We start from the raw sequence: 18,069 nt of genomic DNA, 5'->3' as shown, positions 1-18,069 counted from the left end.
AATAAATTGGTCATTTTCAATCCATGACTGTTTGTGGGACATTACTGTGCACAATTAGCTGCCGCGTTCGCCCACAAATATACAGTCAATTCACTTTACAGTCTATTCTGTGAAGCGCTTTGAGACGTCTTGAAGACGTGAAAAGCGCTATATCAAATGCAAGGATTATTATTATTATTATAAGGCTCTATATCAAACGCAAGGATTATTATTTAATTTAAATGTAAGAATTCATATGAAACCAGGAGATCGAGTCGCCAGGAGGGTGAAGAGAAAAACAAACAAGAAAATCATTTATGTTATTGATGTGTCTGTTTACTGTGGTCGTTGGTGACAGAAATAAAAGGCGGAAAATGGCTTTGAGGTTGGTAGCCAACACAGAGAATCAGTTACCGGCGGTTCTGATAAAAGGATTCATACTCACTTAATATGGATTCAGACTATGCAATATGTAAAGCGACAAAGTCCCTTGGCTATTATTATATAACTGAGACTTTCATCCTTTTTCTACTTGTTTTATCGAATAGAAGTCTTACTCTGGAGGGTGGAGCGAGCAGCGAGGGCGAAGTATCTATCTGGCATTGTCCAGTTGCCTCTTGTGTACTCTCCGTGTGTCTCTGACACACAGGAGAATAGCTCAACGGCTTCCGAGGCCATTGTGTTTAGAACAGACACATTGATGATGCTCATTTCAGAGTATTGAATCTCCGCAGGGTTCTGCCCTCTTCCCCACCCAACCCGTCAGCGACGCAGACTCACACAAGCAATTGAGGCACACACGACCAATTATCCCACATTCCCGTACAGCAAGGTGTTCTGATTTTTTTCCTCCACCTCATAAAAAATACAATCATTACAATATGGTGAAATATGAATATCTGTGTAATTTATTTCTTAGCCATTTTACGTGATGTCGGCACAAACACCTGGTTTCACCATCTTCACAAGATAGGTTTCATTCCAAGACATCTCACGGTATCCCATTGTAGTGATTGTTGGGAGGTGATGCAAGATGTACTTGAACACTGTAAGTAAGGGCTGTTCGACAGGAAAACAGCCACAAAGTCCGCTTACATTTTAAAACATAGAAAAAAAACTGTTCACTTCTTCCTAAATTCAGCGGCTGTGAATAAAGCGCATTTCACGGAGTGACTTAATACTTTCCGTTTGATTAAATGCGTAAAGAAGCCCCAGAATTAATTAGTCATTGACACATTTAAGACCATTTAAATAAGAACTGAAAAGTATAAAAATTGTTGGACCACCTGGGATTGCATTAGTTCCTGAGGACTGAAGAACTCTCTGTAGCACTAACAGCATTAGATTCGGATAACAGTGGTCTTGCACAAAGCCTGGCACGTGTACAGAGCACATCAACACTCTGAAGGCGAGCTGTGCAGCCATCAGTGCATCGACGTAGATCAAGTAAGAGCCTGCGCCAACTCTCTGCTCCCTGGTACACCCAACTACAACCTCAGGGTCTTTCCTCCCTGGACAGCCAGGTGCCAAGTGCAATATTGACTCAGTTTGTCTGCAAAGAGGGGGTAAAGGGGAAGGTCTGTCAAGTCTTCTCTTTTTCCTATGTTAACCCATCACTCATTCAGAGGCCCAGTCGTTGAACTCCTATTGGAAACCCGGCTGTGATTAGCTAACTGCTCTGCCGGGCATTGAGGCTGGGACCTTCTAAGCTATGGCTGTTTTGCCAGTGACTTTACCAACTGAGTCATGGTGTGGGAGGAGAAGGGGTGGGGGGGAGAGACAAAGTGCTGTAGACTGCTGTGGTTGGTTTTCCAAGAACTAAAAATATTTGGCTGGGAGCTCCCAACTGAGAGGCGCTTTCAAATCAAACTATTATATATGCTGCATATAAAAGAAAATCCCTCCAGTCCTCAGGAATTTAAATCATCTCCAAATTGCAGGGTATTGTTCCCAGAGACTACTGGCTACACTGGATAGCTTTCGATGTAAATGCTTCGCCCCCCTGCGCTGTCTCTGTCTCTCTCTCTCACACTGGCAATGTGACCGCACAGGCGATTAGAATCCATCTGGCATCTGGCGCACACACATTGGGGGGAGGGGGGGGAATGAGCCCCAATTCTATCAAGTTTTTATCTTCTTTTTAAAAAATAAAAAAAACAGCTTCCAACTTGAAATGAATATTTCTTGACCCCCAAAAAGGATTATTTTTTCTTTAAAAGGAATGTGGGGGGAGTGGAGGGAGAGGGTGGTGGTTGCGGAGATCGATTCATGCAACAAGACGGTACTGCCCGCTTTACGGCACGGCACATACACAGTTTAGTCCCGGTTAGAGCGACGGGCGAAATAAATACAAGGCATCATCATCATCATCAACAGTCGCAGTCTGTGTGGAGTGTCGTTTGGCTGTAAAATATTAGCTTGTTTGTGATTCGTGAAAGCAGAAGTGTGCATTGCAGCAAGTCCTTGCAACCGGACCTAGTTTCTTAAGTGATTCTCTGACCTCCCGGCAGCGTGGGTTCAGCTCCTGCAGGAGGAGCGGCCGGAGAGACAGACAGACAGACGTACGTCTTCGCTCCATCACAGAACGGTGGGTCGGTTCCGCCCGGCATCCCTACGCGGCAGACAGACGGCAGGCTCTGAAAAACTCGGCAAGGAAGGTCTTTTTCCCCCCTCTCTTCGTTTACATACACACGAGCGCGCGACTCAACCTCAGGCTTGCTCCTTGTCCGCTCTCCACAGCCCCTCCTTGACCTCGGAGGGCAGCGTGTTGAAGAGGTCGTCCTCCACCACCAGTCCGCTGCGTTTCATCAGCCGGCACTCGCCCAGCTCCACGGGGAGACACTCCAGTCTGTTCCCTCGCAGCTCCAGCTGCGTCAGGCTGGCCAGTTCCCCCACCCGCGACGGCAGGGACTGCAGGCAGTTGTTGCCCAGGTTCAGCGTGCGCAGTTTACGGCACTGGAAGAGCTCGGGCGGCAGCGTCTCGATCTGCGATCGGAGAGGAAACAAGATCAACATTGAGCACAAGTTGGAGGTGAGGAGTTTAAACAGCACCTGTTTACCTCTGTGCAAACCAAGGTGACATAATAATATTAATAATAATAATAATCCTTGCATTTGATATAGTGCCTTATCACGTCTTCGAGACGTCTCAAAGCGCTTCACAGAAAAGTAAATTGATTATATCTTGTGGGCGAAACGCATCAGCCAATTGCGCACAGCAGCATCCCACAAACAGTCGTGGATTGAGTGACCACATTTCTTTTTGAAAGGGATTATTACCCCAAGCCAAGGTGACATAATAATAATAATCTTTGCATTTGATATCGCGCCTTATCACATCATTGAGACGTCTCAAAGCACTTCACAGAATACACTGTAAAGTGGAGTGACTGTATATTTTGCGGGCGACATGTTTTGCAATGGAAGATCAGAATGGATCTGGGCGGGTCCGCAGTTTTCCAGGGCATGCTGATGACAACACAGCCCAGCCTGGCTCATCGGCAGGACTTGGAAAGGCAGACCAGTCACTGGGGGGGCAGGGAATGTTCCTACTCAGTACCTATTAATCTTGCAAGCCAAAACCCTAAGGGTCCTTGCTGAAGGATTCATTTACAATCAGAACCTAAACAGAGAAACAACATGTGATGGGCAGGGGAAGCAAAGGCAAAAGGCAGGGGAGAAACAACACAATGGAAAGATTGTGCACAAACTCACCCTGTTTGCAGTGACGGCAAAGTACTGTAGGTTCTGGAGGAATCCAATGTCCTGTGGTATCGAGGTCAAGTTGTTGTGGCTCAAATCTAAGTACCGCAGCTTGCGACAGTAGAAGAGCTGAGCAGGGATTTTCTCGATCTTGTTGCGGTTCAGGTAGAGCCTCTCCAGGTTGGTGAGTGTGCCAATCTGGATGGGGATGTAGGCGATGTGGTTGTACCACAGCTTGAGGCAGACCAGTCGCCGCAGGTGCTGGAAGCTGATGATCTCCTCGATGGTCTTCAGGTTGTTGTCCTTTAGGTCGATCTCCTGCAGGTTGTGGAGGCTGAAGATGGAGTGGGGGATGCGCTCTAGATCGCAGCGGATCAGCTCCAGCTCCGTCATGTTCACCATCTTCTTCAGGCTGTTCAGCACCATCAGCTTGGTGCCCTCATTGTTGATGGAGAGCTTCTGCAGGTGCACCCCAACATCTGTCACCACCTGAGGCAACTTGGTCAGGTTGCTCTTCAGCCTCAGCACCTTCAGGCACTTGAGCTCCCGCAGGCCGTCGATCACGATGTAGCGGTTGTTCTCGGCGCTCAGGTTGCCCGTCAGGTGGAGCTCCTCGAGGTTCTTCAGGCTGTAGATCCACAAGGGAATCTCCTTGATGTCGGTGAACTTGATGTGCAGGGACTTCAGGTGTTCCCTCAGGAAGGCCAGAGCCGGCGCTTCGATCTTGGCCGGCGTGTGGTAGAGCCACAGCTCTTTGAGGTTGGTGAGTTGGGCAATGATGGGAGGGATAGTCACATCCAGGATCATCTCCAGCTTCAGGACCTCCAGCTCAGTCAGGTCGAAGATGGTGTCGGGGATGCCACTCAGCATGAAGAGATGCAGTTCCAGTTTGTCCAGCGAGTTCTTCATGATCCTCTGCCTCAGCTTCTCCAGAGTCCACTCGTTGTTGAGGTTCAGCTGCCGCAGCTTGTTCTCACTGACCTCGGAGAGGAAGACAGCGAAGCGCTTGGAGTAGAGCGGGTCGTACTGGTCGATGAGGTGGAGCATGAAGGCAAAGTCGTTCTTCACGTCGGGGATGTCGCTGTAGCTGCTCTCTTCGCGGATGGACTCAAAGGAGTATTTCTTGAGCGAGCGACGCAGCATCCACCAGAGCGTGTAGACGCAGATCAGTCCGTACACCACGACCAGACTCATGTAGAAGGAGGCGAGGATTTTGAAGAGGGTGGCTAACGGGTGGGCGCACTGATACACGCTGTAGCCCGTGAGGTTCTTGATGTCCACCTCGCAAGACACGTCGAACTTTATATCATCCACATAATACGCTGAGTAACAAATAATAAGAGCGAATTTCATGACTTTGATAATCGTCTGCCTCATGTACAGCTGGTAAACAATGTCCCCTTCCTCCACGTGGGTGCGGAATTTCTTGACTTTCTCGAACAGCGCCTTGGCCTGCTCCCCCTCCTTCTTGTCCAGAACCCCAGTCTCCGAGCGATCCACAATTCCCTGCTCGATCCGGGACTTAGTCCTCTGCAGCATGGGCACGCTGGCCTCCACGTCCTCGCTGGCCGTGGAAGATTTCTTGGCCACAGAGCCGTTCATTTTGCCGAAGGACTGCTTGGGGTCGCTTTCTTCCACCACCGTCTCGGACAGCGCCCGCGTCGTCCAAGGGGAGTCGAAGCACTTGAGGAGGATGGACACGAAATGCTCCAGTTTGGAACTGGTTCGGGGGTACTTGAACCAGAAGTTGCTGCACACCAGGAACACGAGCGTGTGCAGCAGCACCAGATACGGGAAGTATTTGGCGAACCAGTGAAGCTCGTTTTCGTAGCAGACGGCGTCCACGTAGTTATACTGGTGTCTGTCCAGGTCGTACTTGATGCCAGTGGGGAGAGTCGGGAAGGTGTCCGACGGGGGAATGGACGAATTCAGGTACTCGGTGACTATGGGCTTGGACGTTAGCTTCTGGAAGGGCTCCACGCACGACTTGTTCAGAACCCACTTGCAGGGTAAGCAGATCATCTTGTCCTGGGTGACCTGCAGCGTGCCCCCGAACACGGCGATCATCAGCATCACGATGGAGATGTAGTCCATGAACACGTCCCACCACGGCTTCAGGATGCGGTAGGCGGGCTGGGTGTCGGCAAAATACCGTAACTCTGTCACTGGAATCATTGTGGACCTGCGGCCAAACCAGAGGAACAGCGTCAGCGGCGATAACGTGACACGGTGTTAAACAACCCCAGCAATGTTTTTGAGCGAGTTATTGCAGACAGAGCAGATGCCACGACGTGGCGCCTCAAAAGCGTTTCACAGAATATATTGTAAAGTGGAGTGACTGTGTATTTTGTGAGTGAAACGCGGCAGCCAATTGCGCACAGCAGTGTCCCACGAACGGTCGTGGATTGAGTGAACAGTTTTTTGGGGACGGGATTATTACCCCGGAAAGCGACGCGCCGATCGACTCTCAACCGGGTTCCTATTTACTGTTAGGTAAACAGAGGCGTGTGGAGTAAGGAAACTTACCAAAGTTCCCTTTTGGTGACAAACGCAAGTGATGAGAGCTATTGATCTCCCAAAGTACCGAATGTTTGCACCGCTGCGGAAGCCAAAGCTCAGCACCACATGCCATGTGACTCCCCCCACCCTGATAGACTTATGAAATCCCCCAGGAAAAGGCAAGGTCCACTGCACTGATGTGGGCAGCTAAATTTGCCTTAAGTATCAGGACTCTGGATGTCTGCTGCCTCAGATACAGAAAGAAAATGCAACTGGGGAGAAGAGAACTCTTTTTAAATCATTGCCCACCTAACTCAGCTGGGTGTGGATTTGACGTCAGGTGCTGAGTTAGGAGCACGATGGCCAGTTTGTAACAGAGAAGTCACTCTATCCCTCGGGTGACAAGGTTGCACGGGGTGGGAGGAACGAAAAGAGTACCATGGCAGCAAATGCGTCTGTCTGGTCAGTTAGGGAAAGGAGTACAGAAAGCGATTGCCTGGCACAAACAGTGGGAACAGGAAAGAACAATTCCCCTCTGGCTCAGTGAGCTGACATTTCTGTGTCTCTCCAGCAGTCTCCAAGCACATCCTTCACACACCCACTCCCCTGAGAGCACGGATGAATTGCACAGCTGGTGAGAATCCCGAATGTCCTCGGTCTCATGTGACACTGAACTCTTGTAGAGTTTGGATCAAATTCAAAGAGGCTATCTGAGTGAAGAAGCTTAAACATTAGCTATTTCGACAGGCATTCTGCCTGGCTTTTACCAGTGGGCTAATGAGAGCGGCTGAAAGGCCACAGTTTATCCCAGATTCCCTTTTTCACAATCCTGAGAATTTTCCCACGACCCGCAGCTACGCAGCTGGACTGACATTTGCCCTCATCGCTCAATGCCGAACGTAAGCTTTTATTCCGACTGAATAAGAAGAAAGTCGGTGGCCAGTGCCCTGCATCCAAACAACAGAATGAAGTGAATGATGAACTAGATTGGCATAAATACCCGCTGTGAACCTCACTGAGGTGGAGCAACAGAGGTACATGCACAACACAACAAAACACACACAAACACACACCACACGATGCATGTGGAACCCGGCTGTTAGCCGATTGGTGGATCGCTTTCCGGGGGTAATAATCGCTCAAAAAAAACGTGTTCACTCAATTTTGTTTGTGTTTGTGGGACACTGCTGTGCGCAATTGGCTGCCGCGTTTGCCACAAGATACAGTACAGTCAATCCACTTGACAATATATTCTGTGAAAGTGCTTTGAGACGTCTCAAAGACATGATAAGGCGCTATATCAAATGCAGGAATTATTATTATTATTGTGATACGCACAAGTAGACACAGGTATAAGTGTGCGCATGCCCTTACTCCCTGCTTCACGAATAGAAAACGAACACAGCAACGCTATCATGTTGTGCAACAAGTTTACAACTTGGATTAAAGTTTTAACAATGTCCAGCATTTGCACTTTCAATGTAAGCCTCCCCTTTGCCAAGAACTCCAGCAGCCAGTGGCAGATCACACTTGGCCCAGGAGTCACTTTAAAACAGTGGTAAAATTGCTTCAATGGCTTAATAAAATGTAAGATACTCAGGACCCCTGTCTCAGTGCCTCTCCCACCCACCACGCACACACCTTACTGAACAGGTCACACCATAAAGATCTGAAGTTCTGTTCAATCAGTCAAAATTCCCAGCAAACAAAGTCTCTCGTAGAAACCCCTAAGACTCCACGTGTCTCAGTAACAGCGAACAATGCAAATTAAAAGAATAACAAATTGCATTTATATAGCGCCTTTCATGTCAGGAGGACGTCCCAAGGCGCTGGCTGTACAGTCGATGGTTTGCACCCGAACTAGGGATTGAATTTGAGAGGGGAGGGGATGGGATGATGACCGATGGTGCGGGCAAACTGGAAAGTCTTGAGATGTACAAGAAAAACAGAACAGAAAAGGAGAACCCAGTAAACCATAAAGAGCGAAGCTCAGATTCAGGACCACAGGAGGAGACCCTGTTTGGAACCAGAGAAGTGATCCCGATCACAGTGACTGACATTATGTTTCTGTGACTAAGTTCACAACCACAATACCGGTTTGCTGGGACAGAGAGCACCGTTTATCACAAGAGCTTTCAAAATTACCGATAAATATTCTTCCGCTAATTTTAGCTCTCAACAGAATCAGGGAGAGAAGACATTCCCACACAGGATGCACGATTTACCATGTGAGAGTGATGTCAGTGGTGACCCAATCTCTAGAAGTGATGACTTTGAGCTGTTTGTTAGTTCATTTTAACTTTTTTTTAACACTAATCTTAGTCTGATTTTACAAACCCAAACCTCTGCCAGTGTGGGCGTCCTGCATTTCCTTCCTTAACTATTTCTCTCCTGCTCAGTTCCTGCCATTCAAAAGGCTGGCAAGTAACTATTGCCATATCCCCCCTCACCCAGTGTAGCTTTCACCTTTTATTTATAATAATAGTCTTTGCATTTGATTTAGCCCCTATCACGTCGTTGAGATATCTCAAAGTGCTTCACAGAATATACTGTAAAGGGAATTGACTGTGTATTTTGTGGTGTAGTAGTATTCCACAAGGCAGCAGTGGATTGAGTGACCAAATCAATTTATTTTTTGAGGGATTATTACCCCCGGAAGCAATCTGCCAATCGACTATCGAAAAAAGTTCACTAGGTATGCAGAGGCCTGTGGAGTAAGGAAACTTACCTAATTGAACTAGGGTCATCTCGCTTGCGAGGAGAACTAGCTAACCACTACGCTATGGGATTCCACATTGTAGAACACAGTGGAAGGGGGGCGAGAGAAAGTGATCGAGGGCACGGTCAAAGAGGTTGTTTTCAGAAGTATTTCGAACAACATCCATCATGTGCTCAGCGCTGTTCCTTTATCTGTCTGTCTCCTAACTTCCTTGCTTAAACAGATATTTTATAGCTGGCCCCAAACCAAGACCAGGTTGAAAGCTTTTCCTCACTGAGTAAACAGAAATGAGCACAAGCTGATTCAGAGGATTACAGGAAATCGTTTAGTCAATCCTCCCCCTCTCCCCATTCTATTAACTATTAAGGGGCTGGGGGGGGGGGGGGGGGTAAGAGAGAGAGAATTCCCTCTAGACTGGATGTTATCTGACAACAATGTTTTTAGCCACTGAAACTATTCACGGGAAAATAGCAATACAAGATCTTTCAGGTTATATTTTGGGAAAGTGACTCAGAGCTTGGAAAGGTTTTCCTGTTGCTCATTGTGTAGGGGCTACTCGTTTCTTCTTCCGGTTGTTAGTCACTAAACTGGCTGAACAAATGTTAACATACTTAGTGAGTTCAACCTTTGAGATGCAACAATTCATTCAAATAATAATCCTTGCATTCGTTACAGCCCCTTATCACGTCTTCGAGACAACAACATTACATTTGTATAAAGCCGAGATGTCTCAAAGTGCTTCACAGAATATACTGTAAAGTGAATTGACAGTATATCTTGTGGGCGAAACGTAGCAGCCAATTGCTCACATCAGTGTCCCACAAACAGTTGTAGATTGAGTGATTTTTTTTATTTATATTTTGTTTTGAAGAGATTATAACCCCTGAAAAAGCGATCCACCATTCAACTAACAACCGGGTTCCTACTTACTGCTAAGTAAACAAAAGTGGAGTAAGGAAACTTTTCTAGCATTTTACCCTGCTGGGAATCGAACCCAGGTCCTCTCACTTGCGTGGTGAGTGTTCTAACCACTGAGCTACAGGACTCCACTGCCCCAATGGGATTCTTTATTTTTCTTTGTCCGCTGTTCATATATGCTTCTTTTGCGTTCTATAGCAGCCTGTTTTGTAGGATAGTTTCACACACGCTGGGTTAGCTTAGGGCTCTTCTGACTGAAATCACAGAGGCCAGGATTGTCTATGATTAAATGAATCAGCACAGGCTTAGTCATCTGTCTTTTTCCCCTTTCAATACTTCTGAGAATTAAGAAATACTTTTTTTTGTTCCCCATATAAAATAACTGCTTGAATCTACAGATAAGCTTCTGCAATTTCACAGAACATCTGCGAGTAAAATGACATTAACGGAGTTCAGAATAGAAAGAGCATGCACAAGCGAGTTTGGAAAGAATTACTATTAAAAGGTTGGTGGAATTTCCAAGCCTACGACCGAAATACGATTGGAATACTTGTGTGGATAGATTCTATGAAAACTTAATTAGTTGTAAGTTTAGAAGCAACACAGTAGGATTCTCACTGGAAGAGGTTGGAGGAGGACAGAAGAAACCTTTTCAAGCAGAGACTATTAAGAACGTTTTTGCTACACAGTGGAGTCCTATAGAGTAGTGGTTAGCACGCTCACCTTGTAACTGAGCAGAGCCGGGTTCGATTCCCGGGTGGGGCAAAACCTTAGGCAAGCTTCCTTACTCCACACACCTCTATTTACCTAGTAGTAAGTAGGAACCCGTTTGTTAGTTAATTGATGGATCGCTTTGCTGGGGTAAGTGCTTTGAGATGCATCAACGACGTGATAAGGTGCTGTGTCAAACGCAAGGATAATTATTACTAAGTGACCATTGAAGTTGGTCGCTGAGCAAGGAAGGGCGAAGGGGAAAGTGGCCGTAAGCACGGTCGAACAGGTAGGTTTTAAAGTGGGATTTAACGCTAGATAGGGGCAGCGAGGTGGAGGGATAGAGGGAGGGAGTTTCAGCGGTTAGGGGTGAAATGACGGAAGAATATACAAAATTACACGGAAAGACCAGGGGTTTGGACCGGAAACAAGCGGGGAGGTGTGGGGAGTGCAACAGGAGAGGAAAATACAACATTTCATTTTCCAGTTTGGCAATGACACTGTGTGCTGTGTTCCCTGCTGTACTCACGCTGTTGGTTATCGGTAATCAGACTCCAGGGGTGTCAAGCAGACGGCCCTTTGTGCTTCATCCCACCAACTCTGGGCACCTCGCTTTCTCCTAGCTCCATAGGAACGGCCGACGTCACTGAAAATAAATGGAAACACATGAGAAAGTGGCCGAGTCACTTAGTGTCAGATAGTTAGCCAGTGACTGACTCCTGGAGGCTGAATAAGTCCCCACGCCTAGCACACCCAGACACTAGCTTCAGGAGAGGAGCAGAGATTAGAAAGCACTCATCATCTATAGCGAGCAAGCGCGCCATAGAAACTGTTTCCGGGATCAACAGAAGACTTACAACATTTAAGCTTTGCAGAAAACAATTGCTCAAGTGACTCACAGGTTAGATTGTGTCAGAGGGTGGTGAAGGCTTTGGAATTTATGATCCTGTATCCAAAAGCAATTCCCATAAAAGGCAGTTTAGGGAGCTTTTGTTCTGGAGATTTGTGTGAAAGGCATTAAGCATGGCACAGCCCTTCACCCTGCCTGAACATAGCATTCGATTGTAAGATTTTTTGCATCGAGACTTTAATGACATCTCTGAATTATCTGGCAGAGATCAATCAAGATTTAATTGATGGCAATTTTCTACTCTGACCGCAGAATTGTAAAGTAAAAATTCTCAAACAATGAAGTGAGAGAGAGAGAGAGAGAAACACCATTCATTTCATTTTAATTGAAATGTCATAATCCACTTGATTCACTTGCCGGGTTTGAGAATTGTGTCTCCCTGGGGCCAGAATTTCAGATGAGCTTAGTTTGCTGGGGCCAGAATTTCAGATGAGCTTAGTTTGCTTTCTGTCTGTCCAGACAAACATGCTGGTATTTAGTGAAACACATTACCTCTCGAGAAGTACAGTAGTCAACAAACGGTATTGAGAATGAGTGGGTGGTGCTCAGACTAATATCTTACAAGTCTTTACAAGGTCTCACTGTTTGGGCAAGAGGTTGGATTTGTTTGTGCAGCCCACTGCTTGTCCAGCTAGGTAGGGTGGTCCCAGCTGAACAAGCAGCGGGAAACCTTGCCGCCAAGCAATATCAATGACAAGCTATGCAGTTTCAGATGGTTAGATTCCAGCAGTTACCGCAACACACACCCTGGGATCCCCAAGCCTTGGTTCTTGCCTACCTGCGCCTAATACTTTCAGGAATTAGGTAAGCAGGATGCGTCACTTCAGGGAGGGAGAGAGAGAGCATTCCAGTCCAACAATCTATCTCCTGGATTTCCATGTGTAGGTGAGATGCATGGAAATCTCAACTTGGTTTGGATTACTCTTAAGCACGGTGATGGATGTCCTCAAGTGTCAGACCAAAATTAATAAAAATAAATTCATGGAGCCTCTTCCTTATTATATTATATTTATAGAGTGCCTTTCAGGTCGGGAGGACGTCTAAAAGCGCTGAACAGTCAGCTGTCGGGGCCCGAGCATGGGGGAGGGGTGATGTAGGGGTGAGGGAAGGCAGAGAGGTGGGAGGGAGACCAAAGGCACAATTGAAGAGAAGGGTCTTGAGACCGGCCTTGAAGGAGGCGAGGGAGGAAGCGAGGCAAAGGGACCGTGAGATGGAGTTCCAGAGTGTGGGGGCAGAGAGGCTGAAAGCCCGGCCACTGATGGTAGGGCGGGTCGGGCAGGAGACACGGAGCAGGTCGGAGTCTGACGAATGGAGGGAGAGGGCAGGTTTGTGGGGAGTCAGCAGGTCAGAGAGGGTTTAGGATCAGAGTCTCAGGAAGATCAATACAATCTATAATTGTCAGTTCAATGACAGGTGAGAAACACGACTACATGATGTCATCAGATTGCAAAAGCTTTGAACAAGGGTATTAATTAATTAACAACAAGAACAACTTGGATTTATATAGCGCCCTCCACGCCGGACGGTGAGCTTTAAAATCTCAAACAGGTCTTTTATAACCCAAATCTTACTACTGCATTCAAAATATGATCAATTGACCATTTACCTTATGACAATTTAACAACAACAACTTGCATTTATATAACGCCCTTCACCCGGGGTAACATTACAGGTCTCTACTGTGTTTGTCTACAAATACAGTCACTGGATAGTAACTAAGTGGGAAGCTCTTTGAGACGTTCCAACGTAATAAGGCGCTATATAAATGCTCATTCGTTGTTATAGGTTATTCAAATGTTAAGAGATCAGTTTATCTCTCACAAATACCACAGGACATGAACTGCAGACAAACACTGAGGCACCAGCTGCAACTGGTTAGAGACCATGATAAGGTGCTATAAAAATGCAAAGTTATTTCCTCACTATGAGGGACCCATAAGCAGTGTGTACTTACACTGGTCTGGCTTATTGCATCAGTTTAAATGTTACATTCCATGGAGTCCTGTAGCTTAGTGATTAGAGCACTCGCCTCGCAAGCGAGAGGACTTGGGTTTGATTCCTGGCAGGGCGAAATGTTGGGCAAGTTTCCTTACACCACACGCCTCTGTTTATCCAGGAACCTGGTTGTTAGTCGATTGGCAAATCGCTTTTCCGGGGATAATTATTCCTTCAGAAAATAATAATAATTTTGTCACTTAATCCACGACTGTTTGTGGGACACTGTTGTGCGCAATTGGCTGCCACATTTCGCCTACAAAATGCACAATCACTACACTTTACTGTATATTCCGTGAAGAGCTTTGAGACGTCTTGATGACGTGATAAGGCGGTATATCAAATGCGAGTATTATTATTATTATAATAAAACAGCCCTCCATGTGGAAGTGAGAATCCTGCATCCAACTGGTGTTTAGGGGAGGGTGGAGATAAGGCCCTGATCCATTTGACTGCAATATTACACTATAACGCCATCCTTGGTCCTCTCCCATCCCTGAAGTGAATTAAAGTGACTGTCTTCCAACTCGGCTCTTAGATCACTTGCAGCTACTGATCTTGAATATTACTTACATGTGACGCAGCACTCCGAGTAGCTGCCAATTTCATGCAATTCCGGATAGCACGATTACAGGCGGATTTACAGAATTGAAAGGAACAGAAATAAATCAGAGGGAAAGAGGACTATGGATTCAAATAGGCTCCGTTTAAAAAGCCAGGAAACGCAGGCAATTTTAAGCTTTGTTCCATCCTAACCTTACAGCCTTTCAATTGGTGTTTTATCTGACCCTCGTCTGCACGGGAGGCTCTTTGGGATTTCTAGGGAGGAGTTGCTTTTAAGCTACTCTTCCTCCCTTCCCAACCCTGTAAATTGACTGCACTGCCACAGTGAGAAGATGGACCAGTCAGCCGGGGTTGGGCACTTGCGCAGGCCTGTTTCATGTAGACTGAAGTGACTCCCTCCTCTCAAAGGCTCATTTCAAACGTGGTAAAGGAACTGAATCACACAGTACACTAAACAACAAGTTGCATTTATATGGCACCCCTCATGCAGGGTAGTAGCCCAGAGCCCATAAACTGCACCTACATGAGACGTCTTCCCCACTTCCCCAAATTTACCCACATCCGTCAGGGATACAGTCTTTAAAAACTAAAACTCAAATACGTCTGGGGGAAGCTAGGAGAATAAAAAACACCCAGTGGCTCTTGAACTTCATAAAGCTGAGACAAACAGGATGACTGGGCACCACACCTCAAAACTGAAGACCTTGACTTCTGTCGGTGCAATGGGCTGAAGCACACACCTTCTTAGAACAATTCCATGCACAATGCTTGGCAAAGGAGTGCAGTGCAGTGAAGCCATCATCTGACCCGACGAAGAAGTTTTCAATGGAACTTCCTCTCATTTCAGACAGTCTGACTGCCAGCTGGCTCCAACCTCCACAAAGCCTTCAAAATGTTAATCCCAAAATGCAGCTAAACTTTCCTCTTTCAATCTACAGTCGTGACAATTTAAAGTCTGTCTGAGGACCTTGCCTTGAACTTATTGTTTTTTAGTATCTCTACACAATGGTTGCGTGTGTATGGGCTATGTGCCTTCCATGACATTTGTAGCAACAAACAGCTGGTATTTTCAATAAGTTTAAAAATATTTTGTTAATGTTACACTAGCCATAAAACTACAGGATCAGTTTAAAACTATATTAAGCGTATGTGCGGGAGGGTAGAGCTGGTGGGACAGTAAACAGCTGGGATGCGAAGCTCTAGACTTAAGAAATAAACAATGAGGATCAACTGAGCAGGGAAGGAAGGAGGGCGAGTTTGAGGTAGTTGACCAAAGGCACAATTAAAATAATTTTTAAAGAGGGTTTGAGGTGCAGAAAGAGTGGGCTCAAAGCAAAGGCATTTGGGGAGAGTTCCAGAGGAGGGAGAAAAGTGCTGGAGACTTTTGGTAAAGCAGAGGGTACAGGAGAGTAGCATCGGCAGATATTACAGAGGTATAGTGGGGCAAGATAATTTTTTTTAACTCAGAACAAGGAACTGGAAGTCTATCTGCCTGGGCTGTGGGGATAGTACTCATTAACTATAATAAGCGTGTGTGCGTGAGGGTAGAGCTGGTGGGACAGTAAACAGCTGGGATGTAAATCTTCTGAGTATTTGATTTTACTGCAATAATAGGGGGAGGGGGGACTCGGGAAACAACAGATTTCCAGTCAGTACAGAAAAACCCCTTTCCTGACAATTTCCAAATAAAAATTCCCTGTGCTATAAAGGCTCTGACGCTAATACCTTTTGTGGTGATTCATTGTGGGACCGGCCATGAACCTGTGGAATCTGATTCCCAATGTTTCAGTCACGCGAGCAGGAAGTATCACAGGGCAAGGTTCAGTACTGCTTGAAATGCAACCTTCTATTTACATGAACAGAATAAAGGGACTCCTCGAGTTACAACAGTCTCCCCTTATGAGAAGGCTGATGTTATTTGCCAAAGATAGATAATATGGTAAGTAAAAAACAAAAATACTGAAGAGATGAAAAATACTCGAAAACATTAGGAGTCATCTCTCTCCCTTGCTGACATCATCTCCACACATTAACAATGTCGTTTTAACACTAGACAAGGTGAGGATTCTCAGCTCAATGCCAGTCTCGATAAACTAATAATAATCATTGCATTGGATATAGCGCCTTATCACATCTTCGAGACGTCTCAAAAGCTTCACAGAATATACTGTGAAGTGAATTGACTATGTATTTTGTGGACGAAACATGGCAGCCAATTGCGCACAGCAGTGTCCCACAAACAGTTGTAGATAGATTGACCAAATAACAAGCTGCCAATTTCTCAGAAAAATAATAAACATCTTTGAGTCTCCCCAGAACTTGCTGTCTCTGAACAACATGCTCCCAGCTCCCTTACATAACGAATTTTAAATGAACAAGACAAATCTCTCTCTCTTTTCTCCCCCCCTCCCCCCCAGTAGTCAACATGATAAGTTATGAAGAGAGCTACATCAGTGGATCCAGATCAGAACTCTTCTTGGCCACAGGTGCTGAAACTCTTTTGTGCTAAGTTGGCTCAGTTAGTACAGTAGCACTTTTACGTTCTGGGTTAGAAAGTTGTATGTTGTACATTTTGCCCACAAACTATGCAGTCAATTCACTTTACAGTATATCCTGTGAAGTGCTTTGAGACGTCTCGAAGACATGATAAGGCGCTATATCAAATGCCAGGATTATTATTATTATTATTATTATTGGAGCCCTAAGACAGAACTAACATTCTAGGCTGGATACTGTAGCGGTGAGAGAGCTCTGCATTGTTGATGTGCCGCCTTTTGGATGAGCTGTTGAACCGAGATCCTATCTGTGCCGGTTTAGGTGGACGTCAAAGATCCCACAGCACTAGTGGAAAAGAGAAGGGAGTTTTCTCTCTCTCTCTCTCTCTCCCGGTGTCCCAGCCAGAATCCACCAAATAAAATTGATCGCTCACTCAATGGCTGTTTGTGGGACATTGCTGGAGGGGGGGGCGGTGGGGTGACAAATTGTCTTACCACTTTCTCTCACAAATACACATCTTAGTGGATTCCTGTAGCTCAGTGGTTAGAGCACTCGCTTTGCAAGTGAGAGACCCGAGTTCAATTCCAGGCAGAGGGCGAAACCTTGGGCAAGTTTCCTTACTCCACACAGAGCCTAATAATAATCCTTCCAAAACCAAAAACAATAATAAATTGATCATTTTCAATCCACGACCGTTTGTGGGACATTGCTGTGCGCAATTGGCTGCCGCGTTCGCCCACAAATATACAGTCAATTCACTTTACAGTGTGTTCTGTGAAGCGCTTTGGGACGTCGAGAAGACGTGAAAAGCGCTATATTAAATGCAAGGATTATTATTATTATTATTACACTCACAGTAAAATCCTGCAGAGCCTGTGTGATGAATCACGATCAATGTACTGTGATCACTCTCCACACAACCAGAACCGTCGGTTTTCTTGCCTTTCCCTTTCAATTTGCCACAACACAAATCGCGGGGTGTGTGTAAAAAAAAAGGCAATCACACTGCAAATAATCATCATCATCATCATCATCTTTGCATTTGATTACAGCGCCTCATCCCGTCTTCGCTTCGCGGAACACACCGTAAAGTGTAGTGACTGTGTTATTTTTTGCGGCTCGAGGACACGGCTCCGCGCCCGACGCCGAAAAGGCATGAAATCGACCTAACAATTACGATAACATTATTTCCTGATATTGTTTACCTCTGGGCCGGGCCGCTGTGTGTGTGTGTGTGGGAGACCCCGGGGGGGCCTCTCCCCTCCGCCCCTCTCTCTCTCTCTCTCTCTGTCCGCGGTGTCGGGGGCCGGAGCCTCGCCCTCTGCCTCCCCGGAGCCTGGGCCTAAAGCCGGGGCCTGGTCCCGAGTCTCTCTCCCTCGGGCCGAGGCCTGAAGTCGGGACTCTCTCTCTCTGTGTGTGTGTGTGTGTGTCTGTCTGTCGCTCTCTCAGGGTCTCGTTACCGCGGCGGCCGCCATGTTGCTGTGGGTCCGCTGATGTTGGTGTCCCGGGGCCGCGCGTGTCTCGGATAAACGGTCCCCCCCCGCGCCCCGCGCCCCGCCCCGCGCTGGTGTCTCTC

General features: G+C 46.5%; 1 protein-coding gene across 1 annotated transcript; it reads right to left on the bottom strand.

The window, feature by feature from the left end:
- Positions 1-864: 864 nt before the first annotated feature.
- LOC103184636 (leucine rich repeat containing 8 VRAC subunit A) lies at positions 865-17,728 on the bottom strand. The gene is made up of 4 exons (XM_042337654.1): positions 17,699-17,728; positions 11,058-11,174; positions 3,694-5,863; positions 865-2,964 (listed from the first exon to the last, which is right to left on the bottom strand). The coding sequence occupies exons 3-4, from the start codon at positions 5,854-5,856 to the stop codon at positions 2,689-2,691; spliced, it is 2,439 nt and encodes an 812-aa protein (XP_042193588.1). The 5' UTR covers positions 5,857-5,863; positions 11,058-11,174; positions 17,699-17,728; the 3' UTR covers positions 865-2,688.
- Positions 17,729-18,069: the final 341 nt, after the last annotated feature.

The sequence above is a fragment of the Callorhinchus milii genome, unplaced genomic scaffold (assembly GCF_018977255.1).
Source record: "Callorhinchus milii isolate IMCB2004 unplaced genomic scaffold, IMCB_Cmil_1.0 Scaffold8, whole genome shotgun sequence".
NCBI lineage: Eukaryota > Metazoa > Chordata > Chondrichthyes > Chimaeriformes > Callorhinchidae > Callorhinchus > Callorhinchus milii.
This window is presented reverse-complemented; position numbering and strand designations above follow the sequence as displayed.

What these genes read in the sequence shown, in the direction of transcription:
- LOC103184636 (XM_042337654.1), bottom strand. Translation starts at nt 5,856, where the DNA reads ATGATTCCAGTGACAGAGTTACGGTATTTTGCCGACACCCAGCCCGCC. An exon ending in TTGCCGTCACTGCAAACAGG is followed by an intron (nt 2,965 to 3,693) that starts GTGAGTTTGTGC and finishes CTCCGATCGCAG; the next exon opens with ATCGAGACGCTGCCGCCCGA.